This window comes from Malus sylvestris, chromosome 15 (assembly GCF_916048215.2).
Source record: "Malus sylvestris chromosome 15, drMalSylv7.2, whole genome shotgun sequence".
Taxonomy (NCBI): Eukaryota; Viridiplantae; Streptophyta; class Magnoliopsida; order Rosales; family Rosaceae; genus Malus; species Malus sylvestris.
Window position 1 is genome coordinate 15,987,248 of NC_062274.1, and position 26,302 is coordinate 16,013,549.

The 26,302-nt window shown below is 34.9% G+C and overlaps 2 protein-coding genes and 1 pseudogene across 2 annotated transcripts; 1 reads left to right on the forward strand and 2 right to left on the reverse strand.

Annotated features, from left to right (window-relative positions):
- Window positions 1–1,570: 1,570 nt before the first annotated feature.
- LOC126601565 (1-aminocyclopropane-1-carboxylate synthase 7-like) lies at window positions 1,571–4,240 on the reverse strand. Its single transcript, XM_050268294.1, has 3 exons — window positions 3,286–4,240; window positions 2,868–3,169; window positions 1,571–2,618 (listed from the first exon to the last, which is right to left on the reverse strand). Exons 1-3 carry the CDS (start codon window positions 3,463–3,465, stop codon window positions 1,760–1,762), a joined length of 1,341 nt encoding a protein of 446 aa, XP_050124251.1. The 5' UTR covers window positions 3,466–4,240; the 3' UTR covers window positions 1,571–1,759.
- Window positions 4,241–10,761: 6,521 nt separating this feature from the next.
- LOC126601129 (uncharacterized) lies at window positions 10,762–16,406 on the reverse strand (annotated as a pseudogene).
- A 4,873-nt stretch (window positions 16,407–21,279) lies between these two features.
- On the forward strand, window positions 21,280–25,734 carry LOC126605056 (uncharacterized). The gene is made up of 16 exons (XM_050272404.1): window positions 21,280–21,451; window positions 21,540–21,589; window positions 21,888–21,948; window positions 22,108–22,203; window positions 22,289–22,438; window positions 22,845–22,976; window positions 23,278–23,405; window positions 23,587–23,629; window positions 23,706–23,789; window positions 23,965–24,006; window positions 24,232–24,302; window positions 24,398–24,451; window positions 24,562–24,667; window positions 24,779–24,847; window positions 25,018–25,161; window positions 25,391–25,734. The coding sequence occupies exons 1-16, from the start codon at window positions 21,314–21,316 to the stop codon at window positions 25,490–25,492; spliced, it is 1,470 nt and encodes a 489-aa protein (XP_050128361.1). The 5' UTR covers window positions 21,280–21,313; the 3' UTR covers window positions 25,493–25,734.
- Window positions 25,735–26,302: the final 568 nt, after the last annotated feature.

Here is a 26,302-nt window from a genome sequence, read left to right on the forward strand (position 1 = left end):
ATTAGAAAACGCGTTGATTTTTGGACTTGGCCCACTTGGGTGTAGTATGAGAATTAATTGATATGAGTTACAATCTGGTTAGATTGGGGTCGGGCGGGTTATAAGTAAAAAAAAAACCCGCTTGTTCGGGTTTAAAGTCGAGTTGGACATGGGCGGGTTCGGTTTAACCCAATCTAAGTTGCACCCCTACTGATATGACATGCATTTGTGAGTATGCTTTTCATATATGTATGTGTGTGTGTGTGTGTGTTTCAAGTTTGTGCTTCGAAGTGTGATTCAAGATGATGACCTTTACGCACACGGGCTTGACGGTAATTAGATATTATTATTTTTAAAGGGGATGAAAAGTTTCAATTTATTACAATATTTTATAAGATTGGAGAATTTCAAACCTATAACGTATGATTAGAAACTCAACATCTTATCCATTAATGTATTGAACCACATACAAAGATTATTGTAAGACACAAATTGATCAGTCACACAGCACCATGATTGTTTCTGGTTTAGAAATTCCTCTATAATTTAAATTTATTCCATTCTTTAAATTCCAATAATCGAATTATATACTCTTCCACCTCCTTGCCAGCCAAGCAACCGCACAGGCTCAACTGCATGCGCATAACTGTCACCTATTCATACATGCATGGGAACTCATGTAATGTTATATGTATAAATAAGACCTCGAAAATTGAATTTCACACATGATTGCATGCAAATATATATACATATGTGTGTGTATTATTAATAATCTAATACGTAGTTAAGAAGTCCAATATGAACTATTAAGAGTGACTTGTCTCAATTATTTTACATTTCTCAACCATTCGTATATTGTCCACAGTGCACACCATCATAGTTCATCCTAACTCTTTTTCCAAACTAAATAACCTACTTTTTCAAATTATTTGAGGAAATTGCTTTTAGTAACTATGTCCTAGAAATTGTGGATTTCCCAACAATGTTGTTGGTATCGGAGACACCCATTTTTCACTCATTTTATACTCCCACTTTGTAATTTTTTTTTAACGATCCAAACAGTCTATATTTAAATTCATCATTCATATATAAAATCATCCTTAAAAATAATTAAATAAACCCAAAATCATCATGACATTCATTTGTAGTAAAGAAAATGGAAGAATATTATTTGAAAAAGAAACACTAAAATGACTACCATTTAAAGGGTAAAAATATTTCGGATTTAGATGACCTTTGGTAGATATATTTTTGAGAAAAAAACCTAAAAGGTAGATGGTAGCATTCGCATAGTTAATCAAGCCAGGTTTTATGAGTATGACATGCAACGTCAAACTCAGCTCAAATTGTCGAAGGTTGGAAATTCTACCTCATATATACAATAAGGGTTCAAAGTGATTATATATGAATTAGCTGGAAAAATTAACAATTTGGTTTATAATACATACATGTTGGGGCATAATAATAAGAAGAAGAATTTGTAATCCATCTGTTTAGTTTTCTGGTTCTTCATTAATGTACGTTATCCCAACATTAATATGTTAATGCTTAAGTCCTTCACAGTTGATTGCAAGACAAGTCAAAGGTAAAATTAGTAGAACGCCAAAACAAATATTATATCCATCGATTATACAAACTGATTGTGTAAAAACTTGCTTTTTCAAGCAAGAAAAAAAGATGGAATTGTTACAATTCAGAAAGAGTAAATTGGGTTTTGTCCTCCAAAAGAATAAAAGATGGTCCACTGAAAAATAGAAGATAAAAGAGAAGAAACTTATTTCTAGCAAGCCCGCTCTCTCTTTTCCATGAAATTATGTATTCTTGTTAATGCAATCCCAAGTGTCTGCTCACTCATGTTGGCAAAGCACACCCTAAACCAGCCTGGCTCAGAGCAATGACAAGAAGAACCTGGAGATATATTTAGCTTCACTTCATGCAGCATGGAATCCCAAAGAGTCAGTTCACATTCTCTTGTTGGTTCGTCCAAAAATGGACTTAAATTCATCCAGCAAAACAACCCAGCATTTCCTTTCAAACACTCGATCCCCGATTTTTTCAAACCCTCGATGATCATATCATATCTCGTCCTCAGTCTCTCTCTATTTGTCTTTATGTAGTTTCCAGTGAATTCCTTGTCAGATAACATGGAAGCCAAGAGATGTTGTGTTTGAGAAGATATCAAGGTGAAGCTAGACATTCTTCTTGCTGTTGTCACAACCTTGTCATTGTAAGAGTACACAGTGCCAACTCGAAAGCCTGGAAGGCCAAGATCTTTGGATAGACTATAAACAATGTGAACTCTTTCTGCATCCTTGTACTGCCTGTCTTCAAGAATTTCTGCCACACTAATGAATTCGGAGGATGAGAAGGCAGATCCCGAGTAGATTTCATCAGAGACAAGATGGATGTTTTTTTGGGTGACGAAATCAAGAATCTCTTCAAGGACTGCCCTTTGGATTGTTGCACCAAGTGGGTTTGATGGATTTGTGATTAGTACCCCTCTCACTCTCATGTTCTTGGCTTCTGCCTCTTTGTATGCAGCTTCTAAAGCTTGAGGAGTAATCTGGAAGTTGTTTGAGCTTTCACAGTGAATTGGCACAATGTTCACACCAGTCCTCCACCTCAAATCTCTATCAAACCTGAAGAAGAAAATTTAAGCTGACATTAGTTTTTGATGATCAATATGGAAACAAGTCACAGAAAAATTGCATGAAATAATATAACTTCCAAATGATAGCATTCTTTTGTCAGAGAACAGTTGGCATGTTATGTCCAGACTCAATCTGACGTATAAACACTTTGAAAAGGAAAGACATGCGAGACTGTCTGACAAGAGAACGTTTAACTTCCAAGGTCAGTAAGTTTGAGTGATTTAGGAGTATTCTTACCCTGGATAATATGGGGTTGGAACAAGCAAAGCATCACCGGGATCAGCTATGATGAAAGTCAGTAGCTCATTTGCTGCAGTTGCACCTGCCGTTAAGACTACCCTAACAGGGTCAAATTTGGCTCTTCCTCCTCTAATTTGTTCCATAAAATTTGCCATTGCCTTTCTGAAAGACAAAAGGCCATGGTAGTCTTGAAATAAGGCATTTTCTCTAAAGCCAGACACTCCTTTTGATCCCTTTGAACCCCAGTTGGAGGCTTCTGAATTTTCTTCCAAGTGCTTTTCCAACAGATCAAACGAAACCTGTTCAACAAAAAAAGTTAAAATTAGATGAAAATTCTAAAAATTTAAAAAATCTGAATTTTTCTTCTGGATTTTGTTAACCAAATGATCGTTGTACGATCAAGAGAAACACGCACTTGATTTTCCGCAAGTCCCATTTGTATGACTCCAGATGGGTTGCTTGACTCATGATAAGGGTTTTCATCATAAGCTTTCCATCCTGCAAAGTATGGAGAGTCTTCTCCATGAGTATCAGAAACAGCTATTTTTGATAGCCCAGGAGAAGGCTGCTGCCGCTGCTCAATATCTATAGCCATAACTAGGTTTCTTGTAAAAGCACTTTGGCCTTCAAGAAAGCTGTGGGTGCGACTCAGATAGAGAGAGAAAAGAGTTGAATGCGAATTGTTTGAATGAAAAACCTTTGAAATCACCCACTTTTATATATAGGAACGCTTTGGCGAGCAATGGCATAAAACAATAATAAACAAAAATGGTACTCTCAACTTGCCTGTTCTGTATATTGAGAAAACAAAAAGAAGAAGAATCAATCGTTGATTCTGTGACATAGGCAAAATATAGATCAAAGCTGGCCTTTTACATACATAAAGTAGTTTTAATCTCATCACCTACATGTACCCAACAACTGTCAATAATTTTATGCTATGCTCTCAAAGCTTTCTTCTCTCTCTTAATCTTTCTAAGATCTGATTAAGATTAGTCAGAATATATGGTTAGGTTTCTCTCTCTCTCTCTCTCTCCAAATCCCAAAGTACTTCCCAACCTATGACAAGTCAAATCCTTGCTGAGCAAACCCTAAATCCCAAATGATGCTTGAAATTAAAATGCTTGTAAAAATTATTATTTGAAGAGATCTTATAGTGGTTAAGTTTGATTGCCGGACAAAGATACTGAGATTAAGATTCTGATTTGTGTGCAAGATATCTAGGGCTGCATACAATTGAAGCTCCATGAAGATCTGCTGACCCCACACATCACACATGCATCTGTATTAATACCTAGCAACAAAATTCATAACTAGGGTTTTGAGGTTTAAAGCAATAATAATCTCATAATCTAATTAAATTCTCTAAAGAAGTATGTGTTATACTTATAGGACAATGTTTTTTACTATATGTCCATATGTGTGTATTTGTGCAGACAAAATGGTTTCAATGGAAAAAAAATATATAGAGAATATATGGTTTTTTGGGGCTCAAGATGGTGAAAATCCATGTGCAAGAGATAACATGAGATTTGCAATTAATATGTGGAATCCTAATGCATACAACAGAGACAGAACGTGAATGGAATGATGAGATGACGACGACTGGATCAGCCACTTCAGCCTGTAAGGGAGAGACAAGTATCAACCAAAAAGTCTACATCAGATATGGAACTTCATTTATATGTGCATATGGCAATTAAATTAATTGTGATTATGGGTAATTACACTTCTTTCAGTGGAAGGTGCTTTTTATCCTTGGATATGTAAACTTAACAGCAATGGAAGAATGACTTCAAAATGAAAATAGAGGAATTAAAGAAAGGGTATCAAACTTCCTAGTTATCTGGTCTTGATTTTTTATGTGTTTGATTACGGATTTTAACTTATCTTCTCTATAAAAAAAAATTAAAAGCTAAACATAAATTAAGTCAAAATGACACTTATCACTCAAATAGATAGGATTTTTTAACATAAAATAGATAGGATTTTAAGTGTAGAAGTTTTTTTTTTTTTTTAGTACATAAACTCTATTAAATATGGAGAATAGTTAATAAGTAAAATGAATCTCATACTCATATATATTTTAGTAAACGCATAAAACTCAAGAATTTTGAATGACTCTAATTCTTATTCTCTCTATGTAAATCCCAATCAGCCATTGGTTTGGAAATCATTAAAATTATTGGTCATACAACAAATAAAATTAGAAAATGAACCCTCATGGACCACGACAAATATTACATCCCAACTAAAATATTGTTTTAGGATATGTGAAAACTTTCAAGAGCATGATTCCATTTTGTAAGATGTGAGATAGTTGGTGGATCAGATAATATTTCTATGTACAAGATACTCAATTTGTAAGAGAGAAAAGGGAAAAAACAGAGAGAAAATGGATGGTGGGGTTGTCTTTTACCAATTATTAATAAAATTATTTACATGTTTAAAAGAAAATTATTGGAAGCAAAGAGGTAGAACACTTCAAGTCTTCATGTGTGTGTGTTTTATGTATGAAAGTGAAAGTGTTCTTATTTGCATCAAGTTATCAGCTATAAAGTTAATCGATTAGGAACTAATTAAGAAGCTGCATTAGAAGCTCATTGCTGACAAAGTGTTCACATTTCTAAGTGCATTCCAACTGAGGAAAATGTCATGGAATGGAAGCACACCAGAAATTAGGACTGACACATATGAAAAGGACAGACCAATTGGCTGGAACAACTCCACAGTCTGTACTGTCGCAGATGGCCTTTTTGCAGCATCAATGTAGCCTTAACCTAATTTAATCAATTAATTAATTAAACAAGGAAAAAGGCTGTGGGGGTTATATAATTACTTTGATGATTAATGAGATTTTTGTAATCGCATTAGTAGCTACCGTGTCAACATCTTCTGAATACAGGGCCAAAGTTTGTCTTTCAATGTTGCTCTCAAGGACTACATGCAAGTAAGTCACTAAAAGCCAGTTCATTATATAATATGCATCTGCTTAGGTAACTAGTGGTAGGATTAATTTAGGGTTTCCCAAATTGTAAAAAGGAAAAAAAACAAGAGTTGGCATGTTTAATTGTAACCCAATTATCACAGCCCAAAAATCTGGACGTTGTTTTCCGTCCGTATCTCTGAGAAAATAAGAGTTTAAATATCCTAATCTCATTATCCCACATCGACCGTATCTCTGAGAAAAGAAAAGTTTATATATCCTAACCCCTCTCCAACTAACACCGAGGTCTTTTATGATAAAACCTCACTCCACACCTAACGGATTGTGAACTTGGTAAAGTTTACCAAATTGGGTGACAATATCAGTGTTGTTGGAATATCCTTTACCGCATTATATAATGTGCAAGTAGTCGCTAAAAGTCAGTTCATATCTACATTATATAATATGCATCTGCTTAGGTAACATGAGCACATGAAATATCCTTTACCGCATTAGTAGCTACTGTGTGTGTGTGCCTTCAACGTCAATGGGTTGTGTTTTCTTCTGCAACCATTCAAGGCAAATGAATGCAAGTGGTAGTGTGGCCCATGAGATCCCAAACGGTGGCCATTATTTCCCTCACCTCTTTTTTTACTTTCTTGAATTCATTTTTCGTCTAGATTTTTAGATTGCATGAGCACATGAAATATCCTTTACTGCATAGATTAATTTCGATGCAAGAAATTTTCAAGGAAATTTTATACTGTCGAACCAAAAACTAGGTTCAAAGTCGTGTATTACATCTCATTTATGTCTATGATGATCCTTTAGTTGAGGCCACAAACTATGCCCATGTCCACAACCTAATGTAATGAGCTAGCTTCTTTTGTATCTCAATGCTATATATGATTAATCCATGGATTACAAATAAAACAAAAATAAATCTAATGCTAATTTGGATAAGTTCAGACACAACAACTGCTGTATGAATATTTTAATTAGGGTTAAGAACACTTCCAAATTATCAAAATTGCTTTTATTAATATTTGGCTAAAATAGACATATTGCAACATGCAATATATACACATTGAAAACGTATTGATTTATTATAAAACAAGTCCAATTAGATAACACGTACGAATCAAGTTACCCTGTATGAAATTATGAATAATAAGTTAATAACACAAGTTATTTTTTTCTTTCTACATTCCTCACTAAACTTCTTAAACTAATTATTGGTCACTCAATCTTTTAGCTTACTTTCACTTCGTCAACTAGCTATTGGTATAATTATCGTCTCTAGTTTAAGAAGTGAAAAGTGTAACATGACTAGTGTTATTAACTTATTATTCTGTGTAAGATTAGTAAAGCGTTCTTCTTTATTCCTCACTTCTCAATGGTAGAAGAAGTCTCACGTTTAAATCCCCCTAACCTTTATTGATACAAAAAACGTTTCTTTCTTCTTTGTAAGAATACAGAGTTCTGCTTATTTAATTGTAACGAATTTTAATTACCAAATACGAAAGATGGAACTTAAATGACCTTATAAGAGATAAAAGGAAATAAAGAAAGAAGACTATGACATTATGGGTACAATTAGAAATTTGGTAAAGAACGAAAGAAGGCAATTAGGTTTCAAGAACCATCTTAAAAAGCTAATTACGTACTTAGGGAAATCAACAACACAAATTAAAGCATCTTTAAGCAAATGCACTTAGCTTAAATCTTAAAAACACAAAGTCGGCCTTTGTAAGTTTTGTATATCATCCACAAGCTCAATGATAGGGCAATTTAGGAGGTACGTACTACACATATATGATTCAGTTCACATGGCCCACCACTAAGGACCATCAATTAGTGGGCTTTAAAATGCCTTAATTTCTTGTCGTCCAAGTAATTGATTATCCCTAACGGTTCGACTTGTACTGATATGCATGGGATGGACCATTTCCAACCCTAAATTTATAAATGGACTGGCATGCACAAAGTCGGTATCATGATCAGATGGCAGGGAGTCATTAGTCAACAGAAATGGTTCACCAATCAGACAGTCCCTTTGGGCTCACTGTCTAATCATGATTAGTATTATTCCCCTGGGAATGTCTGTCACCAAAAATAGTAAAAAAATAAACCCAGATAAGAGAAAGATTGTGCCAATTCAACAAATTCGATAGTTTACTTTGAAAAAACGAATTTGAATTGTTGATGTTTCGATGTATTGGTGTGTCCCACTTATTGCCCTATCAACATTGTTCGTGTTTGTTCTTCGTGGAAACATTATGAACATTAATATATATCTTCCACGTATAATGTATGTGTTTGATACGATATATACACACACCACATCTTTGTAGTTATATATAGTTGTGTGATTATCTGGGAATATTTGTCACCAAAAATAGTAAAAAAATAAACCCAGATAAGAGAAAGATTGTGCCAATTCAACAAATTCGATAATTTACTTTGAAAAAACGAATTTGAATTGTTGATGTTTTGATGTCTCGGTGTGTCCCACTTATTGCCCTATCAACATTGTTCGTGTTTGTTCTTCGTGGAAACATTATGAAAATTAATATATATCTTCCACGTGTTTGTCCTGCATTTTCTGCTTCTGCATATAAATAAATCGTCAGCCTTGTATTTAGAACGTACACAAATATAATGCTGCCAATATAATCCCATATACCCCTTTGTATACATAATGCTGCCAATATAATCCCATTTTCTTAATGTTGTTTGCTTCGGTTCTAAAGCATGAAATGCGATCCACCGTCGTCCACATAGACTTTGACTCCCAATGCAAATAATAAAATCAAAGTTTTTTATTTGATATAATAGGGATAATTTGATATAGATCCAATTTTGTGAGTCATTACTAGAATTAGTCCACTGCATTGAAATAGGTCCAATAATTGATATTCCATGTAAGCTTATTTATAATTTGTACCATATTTATCCCTTAGACTTATAAATTGTAGTAAATATTCAAAATTTCTTAATTATATGATTATTTGTGGTTTAACTAATCCCTTAATTATAGGATTAGTTATAGCAATAAAATCTCAACCCCCAGTCCGTTTCATGCCTCTTTTTTTTTTTTCCTTCTTCTAAACAATTCCTTTTGTTAGATCATAGAATCAATTCTCCTCTTTCCTCTCTCATCTTTCATGGGTGATATTTTGTGTTCCTCCCTCCAAAATCTTTCATGACAATTTTAGTTTTTACATAGCTTTCACAATTTTTTTACATATTCATTCGGCAATACATTATCAATTGCAAGCAATAATACAATATCATGCATTTATATTTGCTCTATTATATTTTTGTGCATAGGTAAACTGAAACATAGTATTTGTTCCTTTTTTTTGTTTAGTATTTGTTCCTTTAATGGAGGTATATTATATCATATTTCTATTCTAATGTTCTGCCATGGAGGTTCAACATTTTTCTTCCTATACAATAGGTAGTTTATTTGTATTTTGTTGGTAGATTATATCTGTTTTGTAGGTATAAAGCATTTTTCTTCCTATACAATAGGTAGTTTATTTTTGTTTTGCAAGTAGATTACATCTGTTTTGTTGGTATAAAGTATTTTTCTTCCTATAGTTACTAAATTATATCGGTTTTGTAGGTAAACATCATTAGGTGGTTACTAGATAATATTTTAGTTTGAGTATTTAAATATTCAAAATTAAAAACATAATAAATGATACAAAAATTAAAGAATTTAAATATTTTTATCTAAAAGGGCAAAATTGGTATAAAAATATGTAATTGGATAACTGGACTTAGTTCAAAAACTACCTATGTTTTTGGACCTAGATTGAAAAGCCCATTTTTTATTTTCCCCTCAACTTGCAATTTTATTTTGGTTAATTTTTAAGCCTAATACATGTGCGATAACCTGCTTTAGTAGCATGAAGAAAATTGAGGTTCCACCATAAAACTAATTGGTAATATGAGGAGTAAGTTACCCAATTTCTTATAAGCCCTTGCGTAATTTTATCCCTTATCGCTGTGGACATTGTCCTCACATTCTCCTAGAATATATATTCTAAACAATGTCTCTTCATGTGCCAAGAATCATCGTTTTGTGAGAATTTTCTTTGTCCCAACCATGTGCTTTCCTACTAAATTCTCTCTAAAAAAAATGCATGTCTATGGCTATATTGTACGTCTGAGTTTTTCAAAATTATTGCGGGAGTACTAATTACGGGTATATATATAAAGGGGTGTGCTATCCACACACATCTTTTTACTTCTCACACATCTTGTATTAATTTATGTCCCTTGATCTTCTTCAATTTATTCGATCCGACGGTTGAAAATTAAAAGAGTGTGTGAGAAGTAAATATGCGTGTATGAATATCACACCCCGTATATAAATAGTGTATTGCTACGAATCGGTATTATTGAAGTTTCTTGTATTCCTAATTGTGATCCAAGAACCTCCATGCGCACACACAGGCTTAGAGATAAGATTTCTTTCTTGTTTTAAAGTCTTAATTAATTCGATAATACTAAACATGCATATATGATTGATCATTTGATCATATGCACGAATATTGAATGATCATATGCTCTAGTCACACTTTTTATACTCATTCGAGGAGTTTTTGGTTCAAATTTATAGATGAAAGTACTTTTGTATTGAATACTTGTAAAAAGCTAGCTACCTGGCTTGTGGCCTGTTTGAGAATACGTCGCCCAAAAATTAGCCAAACGTACCTTTGTCGCGCGAAGGCAGTGAAGGAAGGGTTTGCGCGACGCAGTGCCTACCTGCGTCGCGCAAAGATACTTTGCGCGACGCTACTTTGCGCGACGTAGGACCTGCGTCGCTCAAACTAGCTTTGCGCGACGTAGGTAGGCACTGCGTCGCGCAAACCTTTTTTTTTTTTTTGTCATTTATATTTTTTTTATTTAATTTTTAATAAATATTATAATTAAATTCTAAACAATAATTAATAAACCAAGAAAAAGTAATTAATTATAGAATATATGAAAATGTACGTTTGTCCGAACAAAAAAAATAAAAAACTACAAGTCTTCTAAGTTTAATACATCATGCTACTCGGTATCGTTTGGGCGAAATGGCTGGGAAGTCGAAGGTGGAGCAACATTAGGTGCTAGCATCGTCGGGATTTGGAGGCCGGACATCGCTAAGGCCTGAACAATCATATTCATCCTCTCGTCCTGGGCCCTAATATGGTCGCCCTGGGCCGCAACCTGACCTCTTAGGGTTGTCACTTCCTCCTTCAAGGAATTGACCTCTCCTGTGGACAATCTGGAAGAAGAGGCACCCGTTTCACGAACCCCCGCCTTCCCCGTACACCGAACAACCTTACCATGACGACGACCGAACTTCTGATCCAGGACCTCAGTCACGATCTGAACATCTGCATCCTTGGGTACAATGACATCCTCGATCGGGGTCTCTGGGGGAAGCTGCGATGTTGCTTCTTGGAGAATAGCAGTGCTCTTTTCCACCATATCACCCTGTAATAATAAAGAAAAAACATATAATGTTTAATAACAAAATATAAATAATATTTGAACGATTCATAAAAATAAGAAAAATAACAATTACATATACTTACATAAAGGTGGTCACTGTTCTCATTGTTGGGATGAACGTAAACATGCTTGAACAGGTCAATCTGTGGGAACTTAGAACCCTCCTAAAGAAAAAAAAAACATTAAGAAAATTTTATTAATCAATAATAAAAAATAAATTGTATAAAATTTCAAAATTAATATACTTTTACCTCACGTCGTGCCTCAACCCTATACGAAAAGGGCTTCGAACCGGAATGGTGGAGAAGTGTCTTTGAGTCCCGAGCTTTCTTGCCAGCAATAGATTTCTTATGTTAAACATACAATATATATGTTAGTGCGACTATTTGAAAGAAATTATTAAAAAAAACTTAAATAAAATAACAAAAACAATAAATTATTATTAAAGTATTATGTACATACCACAAATTTTGGATCTGTAAAATGTGTGCAGAGCCACTCCCAATCCTCTCGCCGCTCCTTATACTCGAGTGGGCAACCCTGTAGGCGAGCAATCTCCGGAGATTCCCATAGCTGAAAATGCTTGTGAAGAGCGCTCTTCCAATCTTTGTACCGGCTTGCTAAGGTCTCCTCTAAGTAGGCACTGACCTCAGGGGATATGTCCTCCATTTCAAAAACGACCTATAAATATGAAAAACAAAATGACAAACAAAATGATATTGATAAAGTTTGTCGGTTTACAATAATAACTAGAATCTTAATTTGTTAGGAAGCAAACAATATAATGTTTATGTTCTGAAAGATCTCAATAGTGGGGTTCTGATCTCCCATGCGAGCCTCTTTCCACCAGTACAGAGACTAAAGGTGGAAATTCAACATTTTATAGAGAGGTTGTAACTGCACTGACTGTAACTCAAGATCAACTATTCCAGTAGCATGCTAAATGATTTGTTAGGATGTAAGCCCACTACTATTATATATACTTTACCTAAAAAGAAAAAAAAAAGTCATGCATGTATAGTTTAATGCAATTCCATAAAGGTAACCGATCGCATACAAGCATTTCATATCCCACTTTAACAATCAGTTAATCACGTTGGCTTCCAAATAGCTGTTACTAAGGACATGCTCTAATTTTTACAACCAAAAACCAATTTACCCCTTAAGATGTGAGCTTCGTTAAAGTAATTTACAACATCATGCCTATTTAAACTGGTTGTGCTTACAATCCAAAAGTAGTAAAACTGACAGAACGAAAATTATGTTGCTGCAACTACAGAAATCAAATTGTGTAACATGTTTATGAGACTCTTGTCCAACTGCAACCCACTAAGAATAGCATGTAGTAAGCATCTCATTTCTGAATGACCCAACAAATATTAGCAGATTCGAAGAAAAACTTCATAAGAAGGTAAGTAAATGTGTAGAAAGTGGTTACAGTAATATATAGGAAGCTTACAAAATTATAAACAATTTTTATATACAGGATCATTGATACTAGTTCGGAAAGCAGTGTCAAACCTATATAATTATTATTTTAACAATGGATCACGGAATTATTTTTCAATTTCCTTCCCAGGAAGCATTCAGACAACAAAGAAGAGTGCCGCAAATCACTGAAATTAACCAAAACTAAAGGACCACACCTGCTCCCAATTATGAACAAAAGAAGAGTGCAAAATACATGACCAAATTATTCACCACAACAACACTCGGCTATCAGGTGCAAAACAATGAAATGCACCTGATTTCTCTTTCCCCCTACATTTTCTTAGGAACCAAACAGAAATTGAGAGAAAGATCTTGACTTTACTAATCAAGATGATGGCCCTGCACTAGTTTAAGCAGAGAAAGATGTTGACTGTGCTAAAAATTAATATGCTAACCTCCAAGTTGTCTCGCACCAGGGTCCTCGTCTCCTCCGGAATTTTTGCCCAACTCCCCCACCGCATAGGACAAAAATTCCTAATAATAAAACCACAGCAATTAACGACGCTGTTATGCTGCTGTGAGGAAACCGCTCCACGATGTCGCTCATCATACGCAATCTTGATCAAGGAGGCAGACATACGTACAAGCTGTAGCTCCTTCAACATTTGATTCGGCCCCCTGGTGTTTTTTTTAGCTGCCCAAAAAAACTTAAATGGTAAAAACCCTAAGCTTAAATTTGTACAAAAAATTCGGCAAAACCTCCCCTAATCATAAAAGTACCTTAAAACAATAATTCACAACCCACAACACATTTTCACAATCATAAAAGTAATAGTTTTGAAATGAAAAAAAATGCAACGTAGTGAGAATTAGAAAAAAAACTACCTGGTTAGGAGGCCCCATCCTCGACTCTGGAGGACGAGGAAGTGTGATCAGAAGGCTCCGGCTCGCGGCGGCACCGGTGAGGCCGCCGTGCACTGAGGAACTCAACTGACACTGATGATGTTGATGATACGGGCACCTGGGACGTCGTAGGAGTAGCCTCCATAAGGGGTGTAGGCTCCCCAATCAATGGAGCACTCACGCCTGGAGCACTAGATGTTGATAATGCAGGAGCTGCATTGGACACACTCCGACGACGAGTGATCAACTGCGACATCTATACAATTTATGAACCATAAAAATATAACATTAGAAACTAATCCTTTCTTACATTTGAAACTAATAAAATAGCAACCAAAGTAATATAAGTAATTAGAGCAATAATATCAATACAAGAATATTTAAACTAATCCTTTCTTGCATCTGAACAAACCCTAAAAAAGAATCACTATAGAAGGTTCAAATTAGTTAAACCGTGGCAGTATGTGTATTTTGTGAGCAAAAATGATAGATTTTTTCACTGATTTGTTCCACCTCATGAAAGGTTTAGAATAAACTTTACATGGGATATGTGGGTTATAATGCAACTGCTCAAAAGTATAGTATTTAAATGGTCGGGTCCTGCACTGCTTAAGTCTTTTCAAGTAAAATTCTCATCTAAGGTAATACCGTAATAGCTCGAGGCAGTGGGTTAAGCAGTCAGGCATATCATATATAAGTATGTGCATCAAATGTTTTCTAGTTTCAATCCCCTGTGAAAAGTTAACACTTCCTACAAATCTGGAAAAGCCATATGCAGGGCTCATTCTTCAGAACAAGAATACAGGTTTTTCACAACAACTATCTAAAAGAACAAGATTTTCCAGAATACATCTAACATGCATGAATACTATATGTAAGTCAATGCCAATTAAATAAGCAAAAGGAAAATTTCTGTTATGCAGAATAAAAATTAACAACATAAAATAAGATATAATAAGGAAATCTTTTACGAGAATAAAATGTTACAAGTTCTTACGTTCTGCAATAAACTAGCCGAAGAACAAAGTGCGATATTATGTCCTTGTTGACGACCTCAGATGCCTGAGGATGCCTCATATTTGTCTTCCATAGTTCTATTGCCTGTAAAATGCCAAAATGTTAATTTTCTAAAAGGGTGCAATAACGGAAATGAAAAGAATTTCAACCTGGAACTACGGTTTTACCAAACTAACAATTATATGAATCAAACTAACAATTATATATACTTCCCAATATACCATTTCGAATAGCAAACTCCCCAGAGCAATCATTTTCATAGACTAAAAAGCCAAAACCCATTTCGAATACCAAACTCCCCAGAGCAATCAAACTAACAATTATATGTACAATCGTGGTACACAACAGGTTTGACACCAGGATCTTTCAAAATCACTATAGCAGGTGTAGATTTTACCTCAAACCTGTTGGAAAGCATATAAGTTCCTATGAAATCAAAGATGCATAATTTTCGGTACCCAATTTATAGTAATAGTTCAAGTTTAAACTCACAATAGTAGTGTTTGTGTTATTTTAGACTCAAGTCACATAATATTTTGAAAATCTGGAGAACCTGGAGAACAGTACTCTTTCAAGAATTAAACCAAAAGGACAATTCCTCTTCTTACCATAGCACGAATGCAAAAGAATCATGACTCCAATAATTTTTAGCAGTTTGGCGTATGAATGGAGCAGCACGCATCCCTGTTTTTGAGAAGAAAATGACTTTTACCTGTGAACCAGAAGAACAAAACCATTATCCAAGCGACAGGTCGAAAGTATTAACAATAGATAGCAGCATGTTGCGAAGGCATCTATTTATACGTTGATCAATTAAAATGCATTAGCAAAATATTGAATCTGCAAGTACCTTGTGAAGACTAACTTTTGCTAGAAACTTTTGCCCCTGAAAATTGAAGTATGCATTCATATCATTTTCAGGTATGTTAAAAGGTGACAGAAAATAAAGAGCAGAAAAGCGAAAAAAGGAAAGGTGAAAATAACACGCGTAAATCAGCTAAGCAAAAATAAAATCATATGAGAAACCAGATTGGAATCATTGGATAACCTTATACTGGATCAACCTTGAGTTATCTTTTGAACAAATGCGTGACTGAATGCGTGACTGAATACGAGGCAAACCAAGTACGGTTGTTGCAAACCAATGCGTGACTGAATCAACTGAAAATAAACAAAAAGGTGCTGTTATCTAATATGAAAGAGTGCATTACAAAGCTTAGATAGGTTGGCAGTTGACCAAACCCAGTGAAGCTTAAGAACTAAAACCCAGATTTGCATCAGACCAACTAAATTCAGTAAATTAATTAAATCAATTCATCCTTAATTTTGCATCAGACCAACTAAATTCAGTAACCAGACCAACATTTGCATCAGAAACCCTTACCTTGATTTTGGGAGTTGATTCCCGTCGGTTTCGATCGTGTGGCTGCCCGTCGTTTAGAACGAGAGGGAAGAGATAGGTATACGGGAAAGAGAGAGGGAAGACAGGTCTGGGTTCAAGATTTGGGGATCAAGGTTGCGAAGAGGAGAGATAGAGGAGATGAGGACTATGGGAAGGGGAGATACGGGAAAGATAGAGGAGATGAAGTCAACAGGGTTCCCAAACGGGAAAGATGGAGCCAGAGGGAAAGATAGAGGAGATGAGGACTATGGGAAGAGGATATGCGTCTACTGGAAGAGAGATGAATACGGTAAAGATGGAAGGGTTCAAGGTTTTCAACTGGAAAGAAAGAGGTGAACGGGTTCAAGGTTCCCAAAATTAGAAAATTGAAAAAAAAAAGCGCCTAACTTTCACTATTTACCTCCAAAATTTTCAACTGGCGCGACGTGGGTATACAATTTGACGTTGCGCAAAGTGATTTTGCGCGACGATTACATTAAAGAGTCGCGCAAAGTAATTTGTTTTTTTAAGAAAATTATTAAAAAATTTATCGCATACGCCAAGTCCATCACTCTTCAGCATACTACCGTCAAACTTGTTTGTATATGCTTCGAGATCGCATACGCCAAAAATGGCAAAAAACAAATATGCAAAGATCAAGTAACGGGACAACAAATTTCGACGGTTATAAAGGAAAAATCACGATTTAACGTTAATTTTAACTCTGATTTTGATGATTTTTTACAACTACACTTCTGGATCCTATATGAATACAATTAACTAATTCGATCATCAATTTAAAGTATTAATACAAGTGGATACCACAAAATCTTATGTTATACTTAATGAAAGTATAAATAAACTCTAAGTGTTAGTGAATCTATCGTTTTGATGGGAAACGCATTGTACGAAACTAATTTGAACGATCCAACCGTCAAACTTGTTTGTATATGCTTCGAGATCACATACGCCAAAAATGGCAAAAAACAAACATGCAGAGATCAAGTAACAGGACAAAAAAAATTGACGGTTATAAAGGAAAAATCACGATTTAACGGTAGTTTTAACTCCGATTTTGATGATTTTTTACAGCTACACTCCTGGATCCTATATGAATACAATGAACTAATTCGATCGTCAATTTAAAGTATTAATACAAGTGGATACCACAAAATCTTATGTTATACTTAATGAAAGTATAAATAAACTCTAAGTGTTAGTGAATCTATCGTTTTGATGGGAAACGCATTGTACGAAACTAATTTGAACGATCCAACCGTCAAACGTGTTTGTATATGCTTCGAGATCGCATACGCCAAAAATGGCAAAAAAAAAATATGCAGAGATCAAGTAACGGGACAACAAATTTCGACGGTTATAAAGGAAAAATCACAATTTAACGGTAGTTTTAACTCCGATTTTGATGATTTTTTACAGCTACACTCCTGGATCCTATATGAATACAATGAACTAATTCGATCATCAATTTAAAGTATTAATACAAGTGGATACCACAAAATCTTATGTTATACTTAATGAAAGTATAAATAAACTCTAAGTGTTAGTGAATCTATCGTTTTGATGGGAAACGCATTGTACGAAACTAATTTGAACGATCCAACCGTCAAACTTGTTTGTATATGCTTCGAGATCGCATACGCCAAAAATGGCAAAAAACAAACATGCAGAGATCAAGTAACGGGACAAAAAATGTCGACGGTTATAAAGGAAAAATCACGATTTAACGGTAGTTTTAACTCCGATTTTGATGATTTTTTACAGCTACACTCCTGGATCATATATGAATACAATGAACTAATTCGATCGTCAATTTAAAGTATTAACACAAGTGGATACCACAAAATCTTATGTTATACTTAATGAAAGTATAAATAAACTTTAAGTTTGATTGCGCGACGCACATTCCTAATGTCACATAAAGTCTCTTTGCGCGACGCACATACGTCACGCAAAGATGTGCCTACGTCACGCAAAGTTTGATTGCGCGACGCACATTCCTAACGTCACACAAGGTCTCTTTGCGCGACGCACATTCCTAACGTCATGCAAGGTCTCTTTGCGCGACGTACATAAGTCATGCAAAGTTTGATTGCGCGACGCGCATGCCTAACGTCACGCAAGGTCTCTTTGCGCGACGTATATACGTCACGCAAACGTTTTTATTTTTATTTTTTACAAAACTATTTTTGATTTAATTTTTAATAAATATTGTAATTAAATTCTAAACAATAAATAATAAACCGAGAAAAAATATTTAATTATAAGCTATATGAAAATGTACATACAAGATGTCCTAACAAAAAAAAGAAAAAACTCAAACAGTCTTTGTGTGACGCATTGGCCCACTCTAGCCTCGCGCAAAGTTATATTTTTAAAAACTCAAAAAGGTGAACCAAAACTCAAAAGAAAAAGATAGCCAAGTTGAATTGGTCAACAACAAATCACTCCTACTTCAATTACTTGATGATTACATAAGAAAAATAGAAAGTAATTGAATCCTCAAATCCTCACTTTCGCCTATAAATAACCGTGTGCAACTTAAGTAGTATACCTTGTGCACGTTGGTTATTTCAACCATGTAAGTTAGTACTCTTAATTTCTTTTCATAGAGGTATTTGTATAAGTTGAAACTTACTAAGTGCCAACAATTCTTTTGGTATTTTCTTCAGTTTGATCATCAACTCCAAACATTATAGCCATCCCAAAATCTGATATTTTCGGATGCATGTTGATGTCTAATAAAATGTTGCTAGCTTTCAAATCATGATGTATAACTCTAAGCCTCGAATCTTCATGAAGATAAAAAATTCCTCGAGCAATTCCTCCAATTATCATGGTGCGGCTCAACCAATCTAGTTGTTCTCGTTTTTTATGTTCTGTAAATTTATCAAGTTCAAGTAGTACTTTTTGTAGTTAAGAACTACAAAGAATTATATATACTGACACAAACATATATGTATACTCATCAAATGATGTTCACATACCAAACAGAAAATAATCAAGGCTTTTGTTAGGCACATATTCATAAACAAGTAAGGTTTCTTCTCTTTCCAAGCAAAAACCTAAAAGCCTGACAAGATTTCTGTGTTGAAGCTTGGCAACCAACACTGCCTCGTTCTTAAATGAAGAAAATACCTTCAAATTCGTTCTTCAATGATAATTGTATACAAAAATCCTGTACAAAACAAATTTAGTAGTTTTAGTTTGAATTCTCAATTCAAAGTTACATATACAAAATCAAATTGCTTACCGGATAGAAAAAGATTGAGGAAGGGAGAGAATTGGAGAAGGTTTTGAAGAGATATGGGGGAGGGAGGTAGCTGCTGCAACTAGTTTGCAGTTTCTACCTCCCAAACTGATTAAAATATGGAAAAAAAGTCGTTGACTTTGCGCGACACTGGTAAACATGCGTCACGCAAAGCTGTTTTGCGTGACGTAGGTGGACCTGCGTCGTGCAAAGTCAACGAAAAATGTGGCAAACCAACTTGGGTTGGCGCCAAAATCTTGCGGGACGCACAAAACGTCGCGCAAACGGCTTTTGCGCGACGAAGACCTACGTCGCGCAAACCAGTTGTGTGCGACGTAGGTCAACTTACGTCGCGCAAAACTAGTTTGCGCGACGTAGGTCTCCGTCGCGCAAAGTGTCGTCGCGCAAAAGCCGTTTGCGCGACGTTTTGTGTTTAGCGTCGCGCAAACACACTTTGCACGACGAATTTTGCTGCGTCGCGCAAAGTGTTTTTTCTACTAGTGAATGGTCTTGTGGAGAATACTAGTACCAATGCTAAAGAATTATCAGCAAAAACTATTTTGCTAGAAACACAACAAAATTTCTATAAAAAAAGAAAAAAAAACAAGTGTTTTACGAAAATCCCTTTAGAAGCTCTTTCCGAATCTCAAAAAGCACTGAATATATATGTGCATCATTGAGACTTCAAAAGTACTTCTTAACCCTTTTAGTCATGCGTCGTAAAAATTATTTATAATTGTCTCAGTCATTTTGATCTTCCTAAAAGAATCTCAAACTAATTCTTAAAATAATAGTCTATCAACATAACAGGTCGAATTCATAGATACATGTAGCCATATGCTCCACCTCCTTGCCAACAAGGCAACCACGCAGGATCAGCTAGCTGATTGGCAATCATCTTATCTCATGTATACATATCCTTTATTTACATTGGAACTCATGAAATTGTTCATAATATTCTAATTCTAGCTAGTAAGGCCTCGTAAATTGAATTCAAACACATGCAAATGCATATATATGTATACCTAAAATTTCTATAGACTTCAGGCATTTTTCAACTATTCCTGAATAACTTGGAGTCAGACCTTTCGCACCATTGCAGATCCAATATTGGAAAGTATCAATTGTCCCCATCGGAAATAGGATTGACTACTGATTTGAACCTAGCACATTGTTTTATAAAACCGTACAATCTGCAATGAATGACATTATTTCATCATACATGCATGCATTATAATCGAATCCACTCATTCTCTTTATTATGATATGAAGATCATATATAGAACAATTTATTCCATTTTGAGGACATATTGTCATCCAATCAATCAAACAAATTAAAAGTTCACCATGAGGATGTTAAAATAACTGTGTCGATTTGTTCAACACATATAATAACTAAATAATATTTTTTCATTAAAATAAATATCTTCAAATTGAATGAATTTTTCTAGAGATGATTGTTAGATGATGATAAAGAAAAAAAAAGGGTTCGGCTTATAACACTTATACAGTGAAATATTTTCACGTCGTGGATAAGGAATGATTTCTCACATACAAGAAGTCAAGTATTGTTCTATATTATATACCACCCTGATGTTATCAACTAAATTGGTAAAATATATCATCAATTCTTGCATTTTATTAAAAACTGAAAAATGATAAACAAACAAGTTTTTAATTTTAAAAAATTGCATGATGGCGTGGGTTTGAACTTCTTTGGTGACTAATCTAACATCTAATATAACAAAATATATCGTTTCACAAAAAAAAAAATTGAAAAAAAAAAAAGTTTTCATACGGGCTCATATTATTAATTCATACAATAAATAAATAAACAAACAAACAAATAAATAGAAACCCTAGATTATTCAGCCTTGATGAGCTTGTAGTGGGCTTGAGTCTAGGCCCAAAATAGAGGAATAAAACTGTTGGGCTGAATCCATTTCAAATCCATATAAGTAAGTCTGTGGGTCCATTTGGCCTGGAAAGAAAAGCCATTTCCCATGGCTTCGCCGTCGTCTCTCACTCCTCCTCCAGTCCCACCGGAGCTCCACGTCACCAACCGCGAAACGCTCCTCAATTCACTTCGCCGCCACCTCTCTGAATCTTCCCGGCCCCTCTACGGCTTCGTTCTCCTCCAAGTAATCCACTTTCTCGTCGTTAATTTCAATTAAATATATTTTATAAAAAAAATTAATAAACTTTGGTTTTGATCAACTTCTTGTTCAGGGAGGCGAAGAGCAGAATCGCTATGACACTGATCACACCGAGCTCTTCAGGTACCCAGTTGAAATAATTAATATTATTAATCATGTTTCAAATTATTATTAATTTTCAGCGTAGCTTTCGGTTTTTGCATTGCATGATTAAGTATTATTTGATTTAATGGAATCCCAGTATGTAAAATGGACATTTTGATTATCCAGTGTGATTATATTTTAATATTAGAGATTAAAATTTTCCATTTAATTAACTTGGATAAGAAAGATCAATGCTTTTTATTTATTTATTTAATTTATTTTTATTGATGGATGATTTGTTTGTTTATTTTCTGATTAGTGATTGATTTTGTTACAGACAAGAGAGTTACTTTGCTTACTTGTTTGGAGTAAGAGAGCCTGGTTTCTATGGAGCTATAGTAAGTACATATAGTTGTGACATTCGGGTTGTTCTCGAATGTGAATATATCTTTGTTAGGTGTTTGTTTATGTAATGTTGAAGCTGAGATAGATAAGCTTTTGTGGGTCACACTTAATTTTTCTTCGGAACTGATCTTTTTGTTCCATTTTTCCCGAAGGACATTGCAACAGGGAAGTCTGTTCTCTTTGCTCCGAGATTGCCTGCTGAATATGCTGTTTGGTTGGGAGAGATAGAGCCTTTATCTTACTTCAAGGTGATTGTTAGTTTTAATACATTTCTCTGTCAACATAAGAAGCAGTCATTACTCATTAGCTCACATTTGTGTTGTTCTTTTGCAGGAAAGATATATGGTTAGCATGGTACACTATACTGATGAGATCGCAACAGTTTTGCATGATGAATACAAGGGATCCGGTAAACCTGTATTGTTTCTCTTGCATGGGATCAACACTGATAGTGATCTATTCTCGAAACCCGCGGAGTTTCAGGTATACGCCCCTTTTATATCAAATCATACTTTCATAATAAGACTTGCTACACAAGTTCATGGTTAGGATGGTTAAGAAGGCTGGCCTTGGAGAGTGATAGGTGTTAGGTTGAATAGTTAAACAAATTAATAACAACAATATATGGTAATGACATGCTACATTCTCCTTTTCAAGCACATTTTTCTATAATGCTTTACTGATAGCATGCCCCACTTAGTGGGATAAGGCTTTGTTGTTGTTGTTGCTTTATTGATAGCATAACTACCTTGAAATAGGTATATATATTTCTCTCAATAGTTTTGATGATTTTAAGGACTTGGTAACAAGCTTCATTGGTTTTATAAAGTAAGCTTCATACTTTAAGTAGATTCTTAAATTTTAATATATATTCTTAATCTTTGTATAGGGGATTGATAAGTTTGACACAGATTTGACTACCTTGCATCCAGTTTTGAGTGAATGCCGTGTTATAAAATCAGATCCGGAGCTTGCCCTTATCCAGTTTGCCAATGATATAAGCTCTGAAGCTCATGTGGAGGTAATCTTTTATGAAAATGTTCGATTGCACAAATGTGTTTGATATATACATCATATATGTATTTTAATTAATAAACGTCCATTTAACACTTCTGCATATAATCCTTGAAAGTATATCTGTGAGTACATGCCCTTTATGCACTTCTAATAGCAAGAAGCAGCTTAGGAATGGATCAGTTAGTTCACTACTGCATGAACTTTGTGCACATTTGAAATCCTGATTCTGGGCTCTTTCTCATCAGAATGTTTCAAAACTTGACTCTCTTTTTCTTAGTCATGTTTGCAATTTTCCATTTGACCAGGTTATGAGAAAAATTAGGGTAGGCATGTACGAGTATCAGCTGGAAAGCATGTTTCTTCACCACACCTACATGTATGGTGGCTGTAGACATTGCTCGTACACATGTATTTGTGCTACTGGTGATAATAGGTAGGCTTTTCGTCATCAAAAGTTATTGTTTTTGTTTCCATGAGGTAGTCCCAATAATCCAGTTGGTTCCAGTAATTAACAGATCATTTTTATTTCATTATAGGATATGAATATATTGATATTGAGGTTAAACCTCAACTGTAAAATATTGCTAAAAAATCTATTGTTTTGAAAAATACAGTGCTGTTCTCCATTATGGGCATGCAGCAGCTCCGAATGACAGGGTAAACTATACTTCACTACTGAGTATTTTGTCAAAATTATGAAAATTAGCTAAAACTCATAACATCTTTTGTGCAGATCTTGGAAGATGGAGATTTGGCATTGCTTGATATGGGAGCTGAATACAACTTCTATGGTTCTGACATCACTTGTTCTTATCCAGTGAGTATGTGCATTTTTGTTTAAAATTGTTCGTTTAGCTATGGTTGAGGTTCTCTGAACTGAGGGGTAATAAATAGAAGTAAGCAGGAGACTCTTCTTACGGTACTGTGGACAATGCCTATTTGTTTGAATTTTCCCTGAGGTTTTCTCAGAATTCTTTCAACTTTATCTGCAGGTGAACGGAAAGTTTACCCCTGACCAAGCACTTATATATAATGTAAGTGCATTAGTGTTATTGTCGCATTTTTTCGTTTCTATAATTTTTCTTTTTGCTCTTTGTTTTGGTTCACGAATGTGCACACATGCATGATGTGTGTGCTTATGGCTCCTGACTGGTGTGTAGCGCCTGCTTTAGTTTACACAACATTCATATTTCTGCGTCCAACGATTTATAGCATTTTTACATATTTACTTTTTGTGTCTAATTATCTTGCTTTTGCAGGCTGTCCTTGATGCTCACAATGCTGTTATATCTACAATGAAACCTGGAGTAAGCTGGCTTGGTATGCATAAGTATGTCTAAAGTCAACCATGTTCTACAAAAAATATTTAGGCTTTTGCAAATATCATTTAAATTCTGATTCTCTTTGCCTCCTTATAATTTGCAGACTAGCAGAAAAGGTTATTCTTGAATCATTGAAGAGAGGGAGGATCCTAGTCGGGTAACAATCATTGTATCTCGATTGTATCTCTAGTATTCCAATTATGTGCAAGTTTTCACTAGTTTCGGGAGGATAACTTAACATAACTTGCTCATGGTTGTTGGTTCTAGGAACGTTGATGATATGATGGTCAAACGACTGGGTGCTGTTTTTATGCCTCATGGTCTTGGGCATTTGCTTGGTATTGACACTCATGATACTGGTGGCTACCCAAAGGTTATTTTCAACAAGTTATTCTATACCTTTCTGGTTTATCTTTCATTATTTTTTTAAATAATTTTGGCATTACTCCTTGGGAGAACTTGGGAACAACTGCATAATTTGCAGGGAACGGAGAGATCAAAAGAACCTGGATTGAAGTCTTTACGTACAACAAGAGAACTCCAAGAGGGAATGGTTAGTATCAAATTTCGTGTGATTGATATTCTTATTCCTTTTTCCCCATTAATATATAAAGAATTAAATATCAAATCCTTTCACCGGTTTTCTGAATCTTTATTTTCTGAACCCTGGCGAAAATGAATTCTATTGCACTTGACGCTTTGTCTTGGTGGGTTGTTCTGTAGGTGATAACGGTAGAGCCTGGTTGCTACTTCATTGATGCTTTGTTGGTTCCAGCTATGGGAAACTCAAATACTACCAAGTTCTTCAATCATGAAGCAGTTAGTAGGTTTAAGGGTTTTGGTGGAGTTCGAATTGAAAGTGATGTGGTACCCCATTTTCTGAACCCTATGATTCCTTTTACTTCTTTCTGACCCGCGTTCCTTTTTCCGTTGGTCAAATTTGCATTGTGTACCGGAATTTACTTGTTCCTATGCTATGCCTAAAACTGTACATGCTGGCATGCTGCTGATCTCACTTCAACCTTCGTGATTTCATGCATATCTTATTTTCTCTGTACTGGTGATGTGTGTTTATACCTGCTTCTGCATTTTGTAGCTTGTCATGGCTAACGGTTGTAAGAACATGACAAACGTTCCTCGGGAAATATCGGAGATTGAAGCAGTAATGGCAGGGGCGCCATGGCCACTTGATAAATGACTTTGATGTGCTCTCCAAGAGCTTTGAATTCTTGTTGTAAACTTTCACTATACATGTGTGGTCGTTATTCCTCAACTTTTGTTTTGCTTTTTTTTTTTTTTTTTTTTTTTTTGGGGTCAAACAATAGATTTTGTAAGATTAGATGTTAGATTAGTCACCGATGAAGTTTGAACTCACATCATCATGCAATGGCTCAACATCTTTCCACCACTGTGATAAATGACCATTTGCTTGTTTTGCTTTGTTTTGCTTTGTTTTGCTTTTCAATATTTTCCCTGACTGAACGATAAAAGAATTCCAAAGTAAAACAAACACTTCTAGAATGTATATATAATTTTCACTACCGTAAATTTCTCCGTGACGTTTTTCTCACTTACGACAACTTTTGTACAATTTTGAATTAACTTATTAACAAAATGTTGATTATTTAGGGCACAAAATCAGCATTGAAAGCTTCACACGAGCGCTCAACCACTGATAGTTAAGTTGGTAGTTAGTAACTTGTTAAGGTAATAATCATTTAAAGAAAATTGATCACTATCATAAAATTAAATTGTGAAGTGAATTCAAACAAATGTCAAGTTTGGTAGTGTTGGCTTGCAAATTAGTACAGGCGGGTAACAGCGGGCATTAAAGTAATTATTGAGTCAGGTGGATGATTGATTCATTGTTACTTCATGTTGATGTCAAATTAAACACGTCATAAACTCTCAAGTTAGTAGTGCATTACCCTATCCCCTATATGCGGGTAACAGCTAAGAAAAGAAAAGAAAAACTAAAAATAATCCATTTAATTGACATGGTTGTCTG